The 20,473-nt window shown below is 37.4% G+C and overlaps 1 protein-coding gene across 3 annotated transcripts in view; it reads left to right on the top strand.

Annotated features, from left to right (window-relative positions):
* The window catches only part of LOC145663019 (klaroid protein-like), a 98,570-nt gene that overhangs the window by 61,380 nt on the left and 16,717 nt on the right, over positions 1 to 20,473 (top strand). For all 3 annotated transcript variants that reach the window (XM_081729168.1, XM_081729161.1, XM_081729154.1), the window contains one exon: positions 5,662 to 5,774. In XM_081729168.1, coding sequence (XP_081585294.1) covers positions 5,662 to 5,774 — 113 coding nt within the window. The remainder of the gene's footprint in view (positions 1 to 5,661; positions 5,775 to 20,473) is intronic.

Below are 20,473 nucleotides of genomic sequence, written 5' to 3'. Positions count from 1 at the left end.
TGTTCAAAAACAGAATGAATGTTTCTATTTTACTCAAAATGTTTCTTTGGAAATTGAATCAAGAACTAGCTTCGTTTAACCGATAATTTTAACATAAAACATCCTGATCCTTTATTTGTCAAGTTATCTATGAGCGTGTGACAATAGTTTTTTTTTTTTTTTTTTTAGTAAGTAAAATAAAAGTAAAAAATTCCATAAACAAGGCTGCCCTTCGTTCACTTATCTTAGTATAACCATAATGCTTTAAGCACTAAGTGCTGGAACTCCAAGTTCAAAATTACAATTCCATGGTGCAGTGGCGGTCGGTGGTTTGTGGTTTCGGGTGTTGCAGTACGAACGATCGGAGACAGAAGATATAAAGTGGACTCATTGACTAATCAGCATAAATTTAGATTCAAATGCTATGTGACATGTTAAATTAAACAAAAATCTGTTTCTAAAAAATAAAAAGTGCAGAACATTTAATCCGATTAATCACCTTATTTAATTAGTAAGTTCATTCTTCTCTCTTTGATTGGAACAAATCTGCATAATAAGTTTTACATGCTGGTTGAACTCTAGTATTCTTACTGTCAGGTCTTTTTCGATGGAAAGCATAACCAATGGTGATAACCTTTCTTGGGACATTCAATTTCTTGAAAGTGTCAATTCTTTTTGATGTGAAAAAGAATTTTTCTTCTTTTACTGACGCCATAGGTACAGTTAATATTAACTGCAGAAGCTTTGTAGATTCACTAAATATTTTTTCTAGATTTTTGTGAACAATTCATTCTAGCAAACTGAGTCCCTGACAGTGATCCGAATTCCTCTTCAGCGTAGACTGAAGAGAGTTCGTAGCAGAGATTAATGTTATAAAAAAATGTACATTGAACACGCTTTATTCACAATTTATCTAGGGAAATTTCAAATAAATTGTGGAAATGTACCTAGTGCATACAACATTACTGCCATAAGGTGTCCTGTAAACTTAAACCGTTTCTTTTTCTTTTTTTTTTTCGAACACTCTCCTGAATTGCACTTTGCTTGTTTTGTCAAAGCCTTAATTGTAAGTTTTTCCTCAGTTGAAAGCTGGGCAATTTTTTTTTTTTTTTTTTTGGTAAGTTATTTACAGAAATCATGATATGCAATTCATTCAGAATTTGTAGGTTATGTACAGAATTAAAGCACACACAATAAAATTAAATCTAATAACTAATAACCAAAACAGCTGATACAAAAGAGATACTAGTATATGAATTGCGAATGTCACATATTCATACATTGGGCTGTAAACTGGCCGGCTTTTCATTGGCCTGGCCGGAAAAATTGATGTTATTTTGATTAAAGCCGGTGACGGGTACAAACTTCTCACCAGCCCCTTTATAACCTTTTTTTTTTTTTCAAATTTGTATCTAGTTTGAAGTATAGATATTGAAAAGTAGCTGTCATTCTGTAAACTCAAAACTGTTACCTTTCACCATGTATCAACGATTAATATATTTTGTTCACCTGTTTAGAAAATTTTAGAGAGATGACAGGGACTGTATCAGGGAAAATTTGAAATTTACTTTCAAGGAATTTTATACATTTAATAAGAGCGGAAAAGGACTTCTTAAAGCAATTTCCTATAGTTGAAGTAGAGACTATATGTTTAAAGAGTGAATTTCATTTTCCAAATCCAAAATTGTCACGTAAAGATTATACTTTTGTTCATCTGTTTCAATAATTTTAAAGGAATGGTAGTTACTGGTAAATACAATAAATTGATCAATGCCGATTGATCAATTTCAGTTTCTCATTTATAGCACAATGTATCTATTAAGGTTGTTAGTGAATGTTCTAAGGACATACAGAATATATGTGTTAATGCACTTTCGTTCACGATAGTACATTTCCTTTCCATGGATAGGTCCGAACAGAGATACTTCACGCTGAGACCTATATCACAGAGAATTTTGAGGAAGTGTCGGTTCTTTTTATTTTACAGAGTTGGCAACCCTATTCATATATCAACACACACACACACACACACACACACACACACACACTTGTGCGTAAAAGAAAAAAAGAACTACATTCCAAATCATCCGTCTTGGTTTTACGCAATGCACGATGAACACAATATACTTCCACATGAGGCGAAACAATGTTTATCAACGTTCTGGAAAGCAACCTTGAAACCCGCCAGATATAGGAACAACATGTTAGCTGGGAGGGGTCCAAAGTATTTGAGGAAGGTCCAATAAGTCTACGTAATAACGAACCTGTCTTTTACTGTACCTGAAAAGATAAGTAATTCTTAATTACTGTCACCTATATTTTTAGAAAAAATGATAGAACGATTATTTCTATAAGAAAAGAAAGAGTACATGATGAGGCGTAAAATAAAATATTTAGCTTACATCAATCATTTCTCTGTTAAACAAGTATAGTTCGTTAAGAAAGTCTACAAATGCTAGTCGAGTTCCGAAATTTTGGGGAGGTCCGGACCCGGTGACCCCCCCCCTCGTGGCTACGCCTCTGAGCATTGCTAACTAGTCCCAAATTCAATGTGGCGTTCCCCACCATACAGTTCTATCAAGAGTATAAAATATATTTATTTTATAAAAGAAATATGTATATACTAAAATACTATCCACAGAGGGGGGGGGGATTCTGCATATTGACTTATTAATATTTGATTCACAAATTACTGTAGAAGAAGCCTTCATTATCAATATAAGCTAAGAATTAACTTGTAAATGTGGGTCTACTTTCATTTGTTTTCTCCTCTACTAGATATTTTCTTTTTTCTTTTGTAATTCTGCTACCACTTTTTTTAATTGTCATTATATTGATTTGCTTCAGTATTAGTACCGTAATATAAAAATATGAATGCATAGAAACAAATTCCAGTTGTTAACTGCTAGTGAAATAAAATTTAGAAATCTTATTTAGCGCGAAAAACCTTCTCGTTCACTGGAAACCGTGCTGTGTTGCAGAAGCACTGCAACGACCAGACCCTTTAACTTTTGAGATAGGGGAAAGGAGACTTAACATTTGCTCCAATTCCCGCGCTGAAGGAATCTGGTCGTTGCATGCTCGCTGCAACACAATATAAATTAGAGACTCTGTGACGGATTATTTTTCGCTTTTTAAAACGGATTAACGAAACGGACAGTTAGAGAAGTAATAAAATATGTTATTTAAAGTATATATGGGAGTATTAGAAAGTATTTTTTCTGTTCTTTACTACTATTGCTAATAATATTTTTTTCTTGAAATACTTTGGTCGTTGCGCAACGCTGCAACACTAACATTAGCCGCCACTGCCATGGTGGTGTCAGCGTAGTTAGGTCCGAACAAAGCAGCAAAGACTTATGTCCGAGCTTGATTTATGGGGATTTTTATTCGCTGTTTGACCATTTTATCTTAGCTGTTGTCAAGGGGTATAATCTAAGTTGTTTCTGTCTATATATTCTCTTAAACATCAAATAAGGCTTTATCAAAAATTAACACATACTTTATTCAACAATAATTTAGATTTTACTTTGATCTTTCTTTTGATTATTATTTATTCTTTTTTATGCAAAATCACGTCATTCCTTACAAATACTACTTCTTAGTCAAAATCGTTTCAACATATAGTCTATATATATATTTATAGTTATCCACCTCCACTCACTCATCCGCCCTCCGAGAAGGCCGTTGGAAAGGATGACTACTTATCCCGGGCATCAGTCGGTCCCCACGAGAAAGTGTAGGTTGGGATTTTCCCTTCGTTTGAGATGAGACCCGAAGACCTTTCTCAAACTTCTCCAGTAGTTTTAGAAAGCGTTAATTCCATAAATGGTCTAAATAAATGCCGACTATTTTTTTAACGATATATCAATTTACAACTGGGAACAAGATATTTACATATGTTAAATGTAATACCATTGCTAATTGTTATTACTCTCTAGCTATTTAAATTACGTAACAGTTTAAAAGGAAATCTTACTTTCATGTATACGTACAGACCAACGCACATATATACAAAAACAGAAAAAAAAGCAGAAAAGACACTGTTTACCCGTTTTCCACCGTAATAGCAGAGGAAAAACTAGTTACATATCCATCCAAGGATGTTATAGACATAGAGGATTTACTCATAGCTATCTTTATCTCCATAACTCTATGAAGCCGAAAAACAGGTGAGCATTGCTAAACCTAATTTGCTTCTCTAATCTCCACCATTCATGTTCGCTCAAAACACTAGGTTCTCCGTATGTGAACATGTAATGTTCATTGCGTTTATTTTTATTTAAAGATTTGCTATAACGTATAAAATAGTTACATGTACAGCTTACGGGCTAGTGTTCATTATCTTCAATTGGGCTCGCGCTTACTCGGGATCATACTCACATTCTTCAATGAGGATCGCACTCACTAGCCTCTTAGGAGAGCTCACGCTCACTAATTTCGTTGGAGCACGTACTTCGTTTAGCGCGGGCTAACTAAACTTAGTAGGGCTCGGGGTCACTAATCTCAACTGGGTTCGGGCTAACTACCATCAATGAGACTCGTGCCTAATGACATCAGTGGGGCTTGCACTCATTTGTGCTCAGGTTCATTACTTTCAGTGGCGAAAGCGCTCACTATTCTCGCTGAGGTTCGCGCTTATCCGGACTCACCCTCACATTTTTCAATGAGTCTCACACTCGTTAGTCACTTAGAGCTCGCGCTTCTTTCGGGCACGTGCTTACTAACCTCAATTGGACTCGTGTGGGCTCACTTTTCTCAATTGGGCTTGAGCTCACTGACATCAGTGGGAATTGCCGTCATTCATTATCTTCAGTAGGGCTCGCGTTCACTATTCTCGTTGATGCTAGGTTTTACTCGGACTCGGGTTCACATCCTTCAGTTAGGCTCGCACTCTAACTTTCTTGGAGGTCGCGCTCACTACTCTGTTTCGGGCACGCACCTACTTCCCTCAATTCAGCTCCAACTCACATCCATTAACATAGCTTGAGCTTATTGATGTCAGTAGAGCTAGCACTCATTTGGGCTCAGATCCATTATCTTCAGTGGGGTTCGCATTCACTATTCTCATTGAAGCTTGCATTTACTCGGGCTCGGGCTCACATCTGTCAACGAAGCTTCCACTCACTAGTCTCCTGGAATTCGCGCTCACTAATTTTGTTCGGTCACGTGCACCCTTGGACTCCGGCTTATTACCCTTCAGTGGGGCTCAATTGAATTCGCGCTCGAGCTCACTACCCTTGATGAGGCTTGGGCTCACTCGAGATCGCATTCAATAATTCGTTCGGGCTCAGGCTTAATTTCCTTCGGGCTTGCAGTCATTTACCTTCAATGGAGTTCGGGCTCATTAGTTTCAGTAAGGCTCAGGCTCACTCGGGATCATGTTCACTATTTTCATTTGTTCTCGCGCTCACTCAGGCTCGGGCTTCGTAAGCTCAAATAGGCTCGCGCTCTCACTCATTTTCATTTCATCGTAACAAACTTAATTTAAACCCAAGAACTTGTATAACACTTGATTTTATTCTTGCTTTCTTGAAATTTTATAGTCGACTCAATTTTTCACAGAGCTGTTTTAAATTTCAGTTAATAACGATATGAAAATCATCTACTACTTTATTGTGGGTCTTCTATAATTTAAACAACAGATGTAAGCTAAACTTGATTTCTATATGTGTATTTCAGGTGGGAGTGTAGTGGCCTCTGATTGTACAGCTAATCCTGGAAGAACTGTTGAACTCTCAGTTCTTGGACTTCCTGTGTATTTGTCTGCAAACAGTCCAGAAATTCTGATCCAGGTAAATTGCCTATATAAATATAGACTATTCCTTGCCAGGCACCTACACAGAAATTTATCTTGGGGGATCCAAATTCAATGTGAGGATAAATTATATTCAAATTTGTAAAATTGCCCCTAAAATTAGACTAAATTTATATAAAAAATATTCGGGATTTCAGGGAGAAGGTTCGGGCCTCCACGTCCCTGTTGCTTCCCGATAAAAACAATATTTTAGGTTAAAATCGTACATTTTGCAAGTAGCACATGGTTGGATTAACAATGTGGAATCCTCGGTTGGTTTACCAACTCATGGGAGTACATAAAGTCCTGCAGGAAGCTAAAATTCAATAACATTGTAACCGCTACGTTTATGATTATAAATCTTTTGAGTGAGGAGGAGCAAAGTTTAAAGTTTTGTTCTAGCCACACTACTCAATGAGACTTGCACTAATGATCACGTGCCTCAAGATGATGTCTGAACAGAAAAAGACATAATATGTGTCAGGGGCGGATCCAGGACCGACTTCTGGGGGGGGGCGGTGGGTTGTCATACTGCTACTTTTAAGGGCTCCAAACTTTGGCATGGGTTTTATTTATATATATAAAATAAGAAAGTTTCCTCTTCTGGGGGGGGGGGGCGATCGCCCCGACCGCCCCCCTGGATCCGCCCCTCATATGTGCTATAATCTATGAAATTAAAATCTCGCTTTTCGGTACAAAGAAAGTGTCAAAGAATTATGGGAAACCAACCCCAGCAGAGACAAATATCTAGAGATAATATGAAAAGTTCAAGGTAACGGGAAGTGTGCAGCAGTGTGACCACCGCTAGTAGACTCTACTTTCGTACTAGATCTAGTACGTTTTATAATATTTCACCAAGAAATCTAGTACTTTTCTCCTCCTCTTCTTTTCTCATAAATATATTTGGCAGAGAAAAAGGAATCTCATGAAAATTTGGCAATGTACGAAAATTTCACTGTTCTTGGTAACTTTTTTTTTCAACAGTTAGGGATGCGCACGAGTCGAGACATGTCTCGAATCTCGACTCGACTCGACTCGAATTCGAGTCGAGATTCGAGTCGAGACACACTTTGTAAAATTCGAGACGAGTCGAGACAAACGTATTTCTCGACTCGAATTTTCGAGTCGAAACTCGAGTCGAGTCGAGACAGCTCCTAAAAATCCCGACTCGACTCGAATGTCTCGAAAATTTTTCTATAATTTTTAATATTATTTTGAAGAAAGTGCTCACTCAGAAACACTCGGCACGAGAATTTCGGAAACTGCAGGACTTGTCAGGTGTTCGAGGAGTGCTGTGGTGATTGTCTTCAGCAAGTGGCGAAACCAAGGGAAAAAGACGTCTAAATGTCGAGGGGTTGGGTGCCCCCACCTCATTACAGATGTCGAACGTCGTAGGCTGGGCAGACCGGTAAAACAGAACAGGCGTCGAACTGCGTCGGAACTAAGATCAGAGTTTAATGCTGGGCAAAGTACAAGTGTGTCTGAACTAGTGTTGTCAAATTTCCGGAAATTTTGAACCTGTTTTTTTTATAAAAAGAACGTTTTTTTTTATTTTCCGGAAGAATTGAAAAAAATAAATATGTTTGTATTAGGTTAATTTTACTAGTAATGATCTCTTTTTTTTTTTCGAAAAATGTAAGTTCAAAAATTTCAATATTGCGAATATTAAACAATAGCACTCGAAAATAAAACTATTCCAATTATTATCTATATATTAAAATACTAGATTTACGCGTATATGTTTCTCCTCACAGAAAAGTTTATATGTTTGTCTCCAATCCTTTCAACAATGATATCTCGAACCCACAAGTGCTAGAAACGTGCCGTTTTCATTTGTCGATTCCAAATTTTATGTAAATTGTCCAGTTCTAATTGAATATTTTTATTTTAAAAAATGGCCATTAGTTCTTTATTACATTTATAGGGGTACACAAGAAGTACTATAGGGGCGCGGTGGCTCAGTGGTAGGGCGCTCACCTCCGGTGCTTGGGGTCCTTGGTTCAATCCCAGATCGTGCCGTGTGGACTTTGTGGTGGACAAACACCATGCTCGTGGGTTTTCTCGGGGTTCTCCCGTTTCCTCCGACTTTCTTGATTCCACCATTTCATTCATTTCTCATCATCACCGTCTCATTTAGCCTAACCGGTATAACCGTGGAACGTAAAACTAAAGATTTCATTTCACTAGAAGTAATGACATTTTTGAACAAGTAAAGCATCATACCCTACGAATTTAGCATCTTGGCAAAATCTCATTCTTTCCTCTGGAGAACAGAAAAAGAACGAAAATTTAGATGGCCTATTGACCGTTGGGAATTATCCCTTAGTTGAAGCGATGGTTGGAGTAATAAAACCAGTTAGTATTTCCGCTGTTGTATTGTTGAATTCACAGAAATGTTCAAAAATAACCAAAACGTGACTCTGTACAAGATGTTTACTTACCCATAGTTTTATTATTGTCAACTGAACCCTGAGTGTCTGGGATGTTTCTGTCCCTTCTCACTTTACAACTTGAGAGGGGAGGGGGTATGACCGCTAAAAGAAATGCTTCAGTGCTGCGTCAAAAGCGCGGCATGTTTTGCATATATTTCTTTGAAATGTTATCCATTCATAAAGTATAAATTCCCCCTTCCTCCCCTGATTCTCTTTCCAATACAGAGAACCGACTCTTTAAATGAAGAAAGAACCCTGAACCCTCCCGAAAATGCAAAAATGAATGATGCGTACAAAAATAACAAATCTGTGGATGAATCAAATAATGCAGATACATGAGAAGATGATGACGAAAATAACAGTGCTTGATGCAGCGCAGTCCACCACATGTAAATAGATTTGAAGTGTTCATATTTGTATGTGTACGTGTGTATGTGCTTGTTTCTGAGTATTTATATGCGCGTGTGTCTTGTAATTGTTATATTAATATCCACTGGATTAAGTGAAAGTATAAAATGGATTTGATGACTGCCAAATTGACGTCATCTTGGTAAGTCATTATTTTCTAATATTTAGTAATATTAAATTAGATTATAGTTTAGCGTCGTTTTCAGGAGCAAAGCTCTACAAGACGTGAACGTACAGTTTAACGTCGGATTTGAAACACATGAGCTTCTACCATGAATCAAACCTCGTTCGAGAAAGGCGCATACACTAACCACATAGCAACGGGGAGCTCAACATTTAGTGATATGTATATTAAGTTGTAAAATTATATTCGTTTAATTTTCACTAATATAATCTTCACAATGTAAAGCATTCGCTAGACACGTTATCTTGTTTAAAAACAAAAAGCCTATCTCTTATGTTTCCGTCTCGGGGTTGGACTGCGGGATGATAGAAATCCGAAAGAGATTTTTTTATTATATTTTGTATAGTAGATCTGTCCTTCATAATCTCCGTGTTTGATAAGAATGAACCTCCCTGGCTCACGAAAATGTATACGTAATATAACAAACCATGCACATTAAATGCCAGACTAATATAGCAAACATTGAAGATGCCCCCTAGAAAATTTTCTTCGGCCGCCCATGTCTGGAGGCACAATTTCGCAACTCAGTGGATACGATGTGGATGTATTCAGTCTACTGATTTACCCATAAAATTTAAATTTTATAACAATATTCTCAGTAAGTACTAACCTGAGGAGAACTATTTTTTTTTATTCGATCGTTTTTTTTTTTTTTTTGTTCACCATGTCTCGGTAATTGTCCGGCACGAAAACTGAAGTTTCTACAAGTGTTTCCCCAGCAATTTTTTTGAGAAAGGGGTCCTGGTGACACTTTCATTAGCGAGGACTTGCAAATTCAGCTACAATTGTATGCGTGCCGGGAGTTAACGGGGTCTCAGGGGGACGGTATCCGCCCCCGGGTGACCCCCGCCCTGAATAGGGTGAATTTGGAAATTAATGCAATGAGAGTTTCACCATTGATTTCAGCGACCGTGAAAACTATGAATTCGACAGTAATATCGGCCATTTCCTACCACTTTTACATGTCCCTGTAAACGCCCCCCTGAGACCCCCTGGTTGGATTCCGAGACATGTAAAAGTAATCCAAAATGATCGATATTAGTGTCAGATTCATAGTTTTTGCGGTCGCAGAAATGAATGGTAATACTTCAACAGGCGTTGTCTTCCAAATACTGCCCCCATGCGAAGAATGGGTATATTCAGCTGTCTAATATAAATAAAATAAAAGAGTTTGTTTGTGTGTTTGTCTGTCTGTGTGCGGCCTGGGGACCAGACGAGTGGACCGAGAGTTACCAAATTTTGGTCAGGGGTACCTTGACCTAGGCCCCAATCAAGACGAAAAGTTGTTTTCAAATTTCGAACCAGTGGAGTCTCAGGAGGGCGTTTACCGGAACCGGCTTGGGAACCAGACAAATTGACCGAGAGTTACCTAATTTTAGTCACGAATACCTTGGTCCAGGCTCGAGACCAGAGTTAAACGATTTTGTCAAAATTCGAACCAGGGGGGTCTCAGGGGTCGTTTACTGGGACATGTAAAAGTAGTAGAAAATAACCGATATTAGTGTTGAATTAATAGTTTTCGCGGTCACTGAAATCAATGGTGAAACTCCGATCGGATTAACTTCCAAATTCATGCTATGCAGCGCCGGGCTGGGGTCACCGGGAGGGGGGCGGGAGTTGAGATATCGAGACATATAAAAGCAACCCACAATGACCGATATTAGTGTCAAATCCATAGTTTTCGCGGTCGTTGAGATCAATAGTGGCACTTCCATTAGCGATGATTTGCAAATTCAGCTACAATGTATGTGGGCCGGAAGTCAGCGGGGGGGGGAAGAGTAAGACAAGTAAAAGTAATCCAAAATGATCGATTTAGTCTCAGATCCATAGTTTTCGCGGTCGCGGAAATGAGGGTAATGCTTCCACAGGCTTTGACTTCCATGCGAAGAATGGGTATATTTAGCCAATATATATATATATATATATATATATATATATATATATATATATATATATATATATATATATATATATATATATATATATACTGATCAAAAAAATTATGGAATCAGATGAAAACACACGTAAAACTTCTTTCGAATAATGTGAGAACACGGTATCTTGTCCAGTTCAGATTAAAATCATGAAGGCCCAACGTGCAAACGAACCGTTTGGAACATCTGTGCACGTGATCAGTGACGTGGCGCTACCAGATATCATTTTGTAGTGTGGCGCTGCCAACACATTCCAGCTCCAGGATACCTTTGTTCTCATTGTGTTTAGTGCGTCACAAATCTACGTAGTTAAATTGCGCAACAACGTGATTTGCCAGAATCGTTGGCATGGCGAGCTGTCGGCAGGTTGGAAGCTGGTCAGTCATGGCGGAAGGTGGCACATGCCATAGGAGTGGCACAAAGTGTGATTTCACGATTGTGGAATCGATTTCAAACAACTGGAAGTGTTCGAAGAAGACAAGGACAGGGCCGTCTACTAACAACCAAAACCAGAGACGATCGTTATCTCTTGTTAACAGCCCGTCGAAACCGGCGTCAGAATACAACTCTGCTCCCGCGAGCCTTCCGAACAACAACAGGACACACAATATCTACTCAAACGGTCCGCAATCGCCTTCGAGAAGGTGGTCTCTACACACGTAGGCCTATGGTGTGTGTCCCATCAACTGCACGACACCGTGTTGATCGAAGAGCGTAGGCGGAGGAACATCGTGGTTGGGGACGCAATGAATGGGGCAATGTTTTGTTCTCTGACGAGTCTCGATTCAGTGTAGAGCCTGATAATCGACGTGTTTTCATCTGGAGAGAGTGTGGAACACGACACAATCCCATGTTTGTGCGAGAAAGATCCCAGTATCATGGAGGTGGACTGATGGTGTAGGCAGGAATCAGCATTGGTGGGCGTACTGAGTTCCACATCATCCGAAATGGCTCTTTGACGGCTCTCAGATATAGGGATGAGATCATGAAAACTCTTGTTCTCCCTTATGCTGATTGTGAGCGTGTGCCCCCCCCCCCCTCACTCCCATTCCATTTTAAATTTCCCAGTTTCTCTTGGCTGAATTGGAATGAGGCTCCATGTTCTGTTCGTCGACGCAAATTGTGCTCTAGTTTTATCTTTTTGTAAGTTGGCAATCCTGTGAGTGATGATTCGTGCTTCCTGTTCACTGAACAAAGGAGGCGTAATACGGTTAAAATGATGCAAAACATAGTTCGTCGAATTCAAACATCATCGAGACTTACTTTTACTGTTTTTAACATTTCAATTATTTTGTTTTAATGGTGAACTTATTTAACGCCTTTTAATATGCGTATTTCTGATAAAGAATATTTACTATGAACATTTGTAAAATCTTTTCTGGTGTGCTCGGCGCAAACATACTGACGCTGAGGTAAAAAAGCCGCGAAGGTGTGCTAAGCAGTTATGGTGGTCTAGATTGCTCTATTTTGTGGCGGCTGTGAATAATATCTAAGTTTTTCTTCACAATCGATCACGATTTTGTAAATTCGACTATGGAAAAAACAAGATAAACCTACGCAAATGATAAACATAAAATTAACATAAAAATCAACGTTTGCGTGCTAAAATAGCGTGTAATATGTGAATGTATGAAATCCACGAGGGATGAGTAAGGAACCAACACAGGTAAAAGGACGAATTGCACTCACAACTAAAGAGTAATAACTATCATGGAACCTAAATAATAACTGTTCGACGATCAACAAGAAGCACCAAGGAATCCTTCTTTTTTTTTTAAAGAATAGCTACATGATTCCCCCCCCCCCACCAAATCTATCAACTTATAGTGTAGTTAAGTGTGATACGAAAATAGCGTGTGTTTAATGCTAGTGCATCGTGTAATGCAAATTTCAGCCGGCATTCGTAGTGCGTCATTTTCTCAAAGAAAAAAATAAAAATATATAATAATTTCATCGCATAAATTCTACATTAATAAAATTTTGGGCTCATGGTATTTTGGTACATGTTAAATAAAAATCACTAACAAAAGGTTGTAATGTCATAAAAGTAAGTATTATACATAACTTGTGTTAATTGAATAAAATTTACATACAATCTATTTCTTTATGTGCAATTATCTTTACAGTATCTCTGCACAATCACTACCCAAAATGGTGGATGTTATGTTCAGTAACTTGTACTCATTCCGCTATCACCAGCGGGCGTGGTAATGACGGTGGGTGCTCGTAGTCGCAACCTCAATGAAATAGTATTTTGGTTCGCGATCCAACTTGAAGGTTTGCGCACTCTCTATTGTAGTATTATCATTTTTATTGCAAATGCCTTCTTCATGCCAATCACTAATATCCACCACTGGCAAGCTGTATTGAACGGGAGTTGTTTCCAGCAGAGTTATAAGACTTGGTTATCCCGAATGGGATCAGGTAAGGATCAGACTGTGCCAGTTACAAAAGTGGTTAGCTCGAACAAGAATCAGACCCTGCAGGCCATTAGAACGGCTGCCCTGAACTGGAACCGAACTCAACACGATCCAATCGTGTTACAAAAATGGCGCCCGAACAGGGACTCGAACCCTGGACCGTACATGTAAAAAGTAGTGATTTATGTGTAGAAACGTAAAGGTATAAAGTATCTGACTCGTATTTAGAAATTTTATGTAATGGTACAAAATGGATGAAAGCAATGCCAAGTTGTTGGACGCCATCAAAGGCGAAATACAAAATTTACGTGAATCTTTAGAAAATAAAGTTGAAAAGGTTAATAAATCTTTGGAAGGAAAAATAGTTGAAATAAATAAATCTTTGGAAAACAAAATAGGAAAAGTCGGTAAACAAGGTAACGTATGGGAATCTTTAGAAAGCACAATAGATAATTTTGGTAAATCTTTGGGAAGTAAATATGTGGAAGTTAATGAAACAACTGTAAAGCACGTTAACGATAAACTCCAGGCACAAATAGAAGTTGCAAAGAAAGAAATTTGGGGTAAAAGTGAAGAAAAGGGGGTCCAAGCACTTGAAAAAATTGAATCATTTGAAGCTCCAAATGAAAAGGCTAGTTGTGCAGATGTAGAACAAGGGTGCCAAAAGGTAGTAAATGAGTCAGTTTTTGTTAGCGCTTGCAATGGTAAAGACAAAAGTAGTCAGCCAGTATCATACAAATGTAAAGGTTTAGTTAGCCAAACTGTTACGTCATGTAGGCCTAGTGTTCGTTCGAAGTTTAAACAGAAAGTAGATGCGTTGAACATAAAATATTTGTCATGTTACGGAGGAAAATGCACTGATAGGTTTTGTACGTGTAATTGTACTAATGTAGTAATATTAATGAATGGAGGCAAGAGAATGCGCTCTTTACTCATTAGTCATATGTTGAATTTAATGGAGCTAGGATGCGTCCAAAGCACGTCACAAACAGATAAGTTTGCATGTATTCCAAGTAATGACATATGTTCGTACTTCGTGAACATAGTTAGGGTTCAGATTGACAAGAAGGAAAACAGTGGTAACAGTTCTCACTTGGTGGTAATAAATATGTATGTTGTAAATTTCAAGCGCATAAGGTTTTATTGTTTTCTATGCACCCAAATATGTGTAATGAATGATGAAATCAGTTCAGGCACTAGTAGCATCAAAGAGAATAATGTTAGTGGAATGTCATGGCACAAACAAGTTGAAAGTTGTCGAAATAATTTTAGTAAGTTGCAGTACATTTTGAGTAAATCCGTCAGCAAGTATAAATATTGGTCACAACGTAGTAAGCACACGTCCGATAAGAAACGAAAGTTGTGTAAATTGAAACGAAAGATAAAAGGCATGCACAAAATATTGCGATCTTTTGAAAGAATGTCAAAGTTTGTCCGTAGGAATTTTAAGAAAACCCAATGTAAGCACAAAGGCAATTGTATGGTGGTAAGTAGTAATGAAAAAAGCAATGTAGTCACTCCAGAAAAAGCACAATCAGAAAATGTAAGTGAAAAGCGAAATGAAAAGTTGAAACCTAGTAAGCGTTGTAAGTTGTTCAAAAGGTCAAAAGTCAATGCAAAAGGAAACGATATGCAGGAATTAGTCGTTAAAAATCATGATGGTGTGCGTGAAAAATGTAGAAATCAGGTGAAAAAACCGTGTTGTAGCCAAGCGTCGAAAATTCAAAACAAACGTGAGAAAAGGGCAAAAGTTAGGTTAGTCAGACGAACTTGTGCTAGGTGGCACGAGCATTCAGTAATAGCACAGAGGCGTAAGCACACAGGGAAAATTGAAAAACCGGGTTGATCATAAAAGCAAATTCAATGTTTCATACAAAATTGGGCAGAGAATTTCCCGTAACAAAATTTTGAACGAAAATAAGTGCAGTAAACATAATTACAAAATACATAAAAATTGCAAGTTCGTGAAGCAATGTGGTAAGTCGAAAGTCAAAATTTCTGTCAATATACAATTTGTTGTTGCTTCTGACAATGAAAGATCACACGCGTATGAAAAATCAATAAGTATCAAAGTAAATATTTGTTGTAAAAAACACACAGGCAATTACGAAGACATGTTTATTAAACGTTTTGGAATAAAATTCAAAATTCTTGTTGTACTTGAAAAACCAAGAGTAGGAATTGGATAAAAACATGCTTGCGAGAAAACTGGATGGTGTACATTTTGAAAATTTGACCGTAGCAATGTTTAAGATTCTTGAATATTACAAAAAAAAAGTCGTTTCATATGATATATGCAGGCATCTGTGACCCACTATGCGACTTCCAGATGGCCGTTGATATTTCTTTTCCAAAGCAATGGAAAAACCAGCAAAGAAATATGCCAAGTCATGGAGATGAGGTTCCCCCCCCCTTTTATGTGTATTGGGTAATGTAACATGTTTTTAATGCTCGGAGTAAGCTATTTTGGTAAATCCCATTCTTTATTATTTTAAGTTTTTAACCTTGTATTCTTTAATTCGGCCTCATCTCGGGGTGGTAGAACAGATTATTCATTGTGGGTAGGTTCCTTCGAAATTTAGCCAGGCAGATCCCGTCGAGTGATCAGAGAGAGTCATAACTGAATTATTACGTTGTAAAAATTTAGCTGCGAATCTTTAAGGCGCCGATAAATTTTATTAAATCTCGACAAAACGTATATTACTCAATATTGTGTGAAATAAAGTTTTTAATATGTAATATGTTTTAAAAATTTGTTTACGAATGAAAGATTTCATTTCATATATTCGTGTTACTGTATTATTGCATTGTGTTTGAAGTTAACTAACTAATTAATAGTGCTGTTTAAATGTTGTATTTTAAAGGTTTGAAGAATGGAAATATTATATTATTAGGAGTTATTTTGAGAATTAGTTATAAGGAAGCATATATTGATGAAAAAGGTTATTTTTACATTTCATGTGTCATTTTTCTCAAAATATTGAAAATTTCATGTGTTTAGTACGATAAGAATATTTAGTGTAAGATGTAAAAACACGAGTCAGATACTTACAAAAAAAAAAAATTGAAAATTTTATGATTTAAGTAATAATGTAAGAAATATATTGGTTTGATGTTAATAAATAGAATATGAATAGGATATAATATAAAATGAAAATATAATAGATAATTAATATTATTCAACTTATATTGAAATATTGTATTATGAAAACACATGTAATTTTATACTTACACATACCAAAGGAGAGCCCATTAAAGTATATAGCCCATAAAATAAAAAGCCCATCTACGTTTGTGTAAAGTGTTAATGAACCATAATGGATCAAATGTTAATAATGGAAGGAAGAAGAGGAATAATAACCGGAAAAATAACTCTAAGAAGAGGAAACCCAAGGTCCCAGGGTTCTGATAATCTTCAAAGATCATCGTCCGTGTCGCACTCCATTTGTGAGCGTGTGGCCCCCCCTCACTCCCATTCCATTTTAAATTTCCCAGTTTCTCTTGGCTGAATTGGAATGAGGCTCCATGTTCTGTTCGTCGACGCAAATTGTGCTCTAGTTTTATCTTTTTGTAAGTTGGCAATCCTGTGAGTGATGATTCGTGCTTCCTGTTCACTGAACAAAGGAGGCGTAATACGGTTAAAATGATGCAAAACATAGTTCGTCGAATTCAAACATCATCGAGACTTACTTTTACTGTTTTTAACATTTCAATTATTTTGTTTTAATGGTGAACTTATTTAACGCCTTTTAATATGCGTATTTCTGATAAAGAATATTTACTATGAACATTTGTAAAATCTTTTCTGGTGTGCTCGGCGCAAACATACTGACGCTGAGGTAAAAAAGCCGCGAAGGTGTGCTAAGCAGTTATGGTGGTCTAGATTGCTCTATTTTGTGGCGGCTGTGAATAATATCTAAGTTTTTCTTCACAATCGATCACGATTTTGTAAATTCGACTATGGAAAAAACAAGATAAACCTACGCAAATGATAAACATAAAATTAACATAAAAATCAACGTTTGCGTGCTAAAATAGCGTGTAATATGTGAATGTATGAAATCCACGAGGGATGAGTAAGGAACCAACACAGGTAAAAGGACGAATTGCACTCACAACTAAAGAGTAATAACTATCATGGAACCTAAATAATAACTGTTCGACGATCAACAAGAAGCACCAAGGAATCCTTCTTTTTTTTTTAAAGAATAGCTACATGATTCCCCCCCCCCACCAAATCTATCAACTTATAGTGTAGTTAAGTGTGATACGAAAATAGCGTGTGTTTAATGCTAGTGCATCGTGTAATGCAAATTTCAGCCGGCATTCGTAGTGCGTCATTTTCTCAAAGAAAAAAATAAAAATATATAATAATTTCATCGCATAAATTCTACATTAATAAAATTTTGGGCTCATGGTATTTTGGTACATGTTAAATAAAAATCACTAACAAAAGGTTGTAATGTCATAAAAGTAAGTATTATACATAACTTGTGTTAATTGAATAAAATTTACATACAATCTATTTCTTTATGTGCAATTATCTTTACAGTATCTCTGCACAATCACTACCCAAAATGGTGGATGTTATGTTCAGTAACTTGTACTCATTCCGCTATCACCAGCGGGCGTGGTAATGACGGTGGGTGCTCGTAGTCGCAACCTCAATGAAATAGTATTTTGGTTCGCGATCCAACTTGAAGGTTTGCGCACTCTCTATTGTAGTATTATCATTTTTATTGCAAATGCCTTCTTCATGCCAATCACTAATATCCACCACTGGCAAGCTGTATTGAACGGGAGTTGTTTCCAGCAGAGTTATAAGACTTGGTTATCCCGAATGGGATCAGGTAAGGATCAGACTGTGCCAGTTACAAAAGTGGTTAGCTCGAACAAGAATCAGACCCTGCAGGCCATTAGAACGGCTGCCCTGAACTGGAACCGAACTCAACACGATCCAATCGTGTTACATGATGCCATTGGTGATTCGTTCCTTTTTATGGATGACAATACTCGTCCTCACAGAGCTCAGTTAGTGGATGAGATGCTGGATGCTGAGGGTATCGCTCGGATGAAGTGGTCAGCATGCTCTCCGGATCTCGTTCCAGTTGAGCATGTCTAGGATATGCTTGGCAGACGAATTGCCGCTAGGCCAGTAAATCCAACAACCACTCCAGAGTTGGAAGTCGCTCTTCTGGATGAGTTGCACAACATCCCCCAAGAACTCATCGATAATCTGACTGAATCCATGCCACGCATGTGCGAGGCTCTGTTGGCCATTCGAAGTGACCATATGACATATTAAGGAACAATCAGTGTTGTTGCCTTGCCTCCCACCCAACCAGGTACATTCTAGGAACGTGCCATTTAAGTTCCATATGTACCGTTTACGTACCTGGTACTTGAAAAATGTACATTTCATATGCATAGCACGTGTCGCTAGGTACGTGCCTTTCGAGGAATGTCTGACACTTGAAAGGTACTTTTACATGCTTCACTGGAATGTGAGGAATGTGAATGGCACATACCCCATGTACCATTGCATGGTTGTGCGTAAGTTGCTTCGTATTGCGACTAGGGTTGCCAATTTAGCCCCTTTGTGACGAGATCTGGCCATTTTGAGAACGTCGTTAGTCACATAATTTCCAAAGAGCCAATAGTGGCTTTTTAGCCATATGCTTTTCACTTCTATAGCCACTTTCTGAGTTTAGCCACATTGTAATATATTGTGTGTGTCATTTTGCAATTTTCTGACGTTTGATGCGTTCTCTAGGTTGTAACATTCTAAACCCCACTGGCAGAATTGTCCTCATAAAATTAGCATTGATGGTTATATTGTGACGTTACACAGCAGAGAATTAGTTCAAAACCTGTACGTTAAAACTAGACGTTAAATAAAATTGTCGGGAAGACGTAAGTTTAAGTATAAACTAACTCCTTAAAGAAATTCAGCCTGATAATATAGACATCCTTCAGGAAATGGTTATCCTTCCTTTTCCATTATTATTTGGCTATGAAACAAATGCCGGAGACATATACAACCGCTATATACAACAGTGTGGTGTTGGAATGTGTAATGATTAGGATGTGATGTTTTATTTTATGTTTTTGAAAGTTCAACACTTCCAATGTACCCGTAAAAATGTACTAAAGAAATAGTGCCCATGTTTTTTAAATATTCAATTAGAACTGGACAATCTACATGAAATTTGCAATCGATCAGTGAAAACGTCATCTTTCTAGAGCCTGTAGTTTCTGAGATCTCATTGTCGAGAAACATATATGTGTATTTTAAAAGAGCTCCAAAGATGGCAGCACAATTCATTTGCATGTATTTCGGAGAAGGCTTACTAAAGGCAAAGGCCTTTGAACAATAATTTAAAAGGATAAACTTTGTAAAAAAATATTTATTTCAGTAATTTATTTAAACTACACTCTTTTAAAAATATTTGTCTTTGTTATAAACGTGAAATCACAAATAACCGTAAATAAAAGGTTTGAATGCTAAAATTATAGGTTAGAGCTCGGTCGTTCGTAAATGTTACTGTAGTATTTTAATAGATAGTTCAATTGCCACACAGATGCTGGAGGAGGGCATATATTTTCAGAGTTAGTTGCTTGGCTTTTTTTAAAAGTACAAGCTTCTAAATTCGAACGTAAAAATGAAGCGTTAAGGTTTTAGTATTTAAGTACTCGCACCCCCAGTTGCATAGCACTGCCCTAAGGAACATTACTGACATGCCTAGTTCATTCCTGGCACATGCCAATGCCAAGTAAATGTGTCAAGTACATACACGGTACGTGATATACACATAATAGATACATTCCTCGGTATGTGTCATGCACGTACTTTTGGGCGGAAGTAACCTTATTCCTTACATGTGTATTTCACATGATTGCTCTATTCACGTACCTATCATGTACATTCCAATGTACCTCGAGGAACATTCTTTACACATGATCAGTATGTACTTGTGTTGGGTGGGCTGTTTGTGAACAGTTCGAGAGGTGCACACATAACCGTCTTGTGTCATGAGCCATGTGAACAAGGTTTTCCGTGCCTCAACACCAGTATGTGCCCCATTTTTCTAGTGTATCTTAAAGCATTCCTTCTTGTATGATATATATGAGTCAAACACAAGCTTATTCATACACTATCTTAAGGTCTTGTGTGATATTTCAACTGAATCCCTAATTTTTTCAGCATTATATACAGAGTATATATATATATATAGTGGCGGATCCAGGATATGATCAAAGGAGGGGCTAAACCATAGTTTGCAGTTTTATCCAGTGTAAAGCAGGATTGAAGCCCATTT

This window comes from Thermobia domestica, chromosome 1 (assembly GCF_964235325.1).
Source record: "Thermobia domestica chromosome 1, izTheDome1.hap1.1, whole genome shotgun sequence".
NCBI lineage: Eukaryota > Metazoa > Arthropoda > Insecta > Zygentoma > Lepismatidae > Thermobia > Thermobia domestica.
The sequence above is the reverse complement of the archived record's forward strand: the minus strand, read 5'-3'. Positions and strand labels throughout refer to the sequence as shown.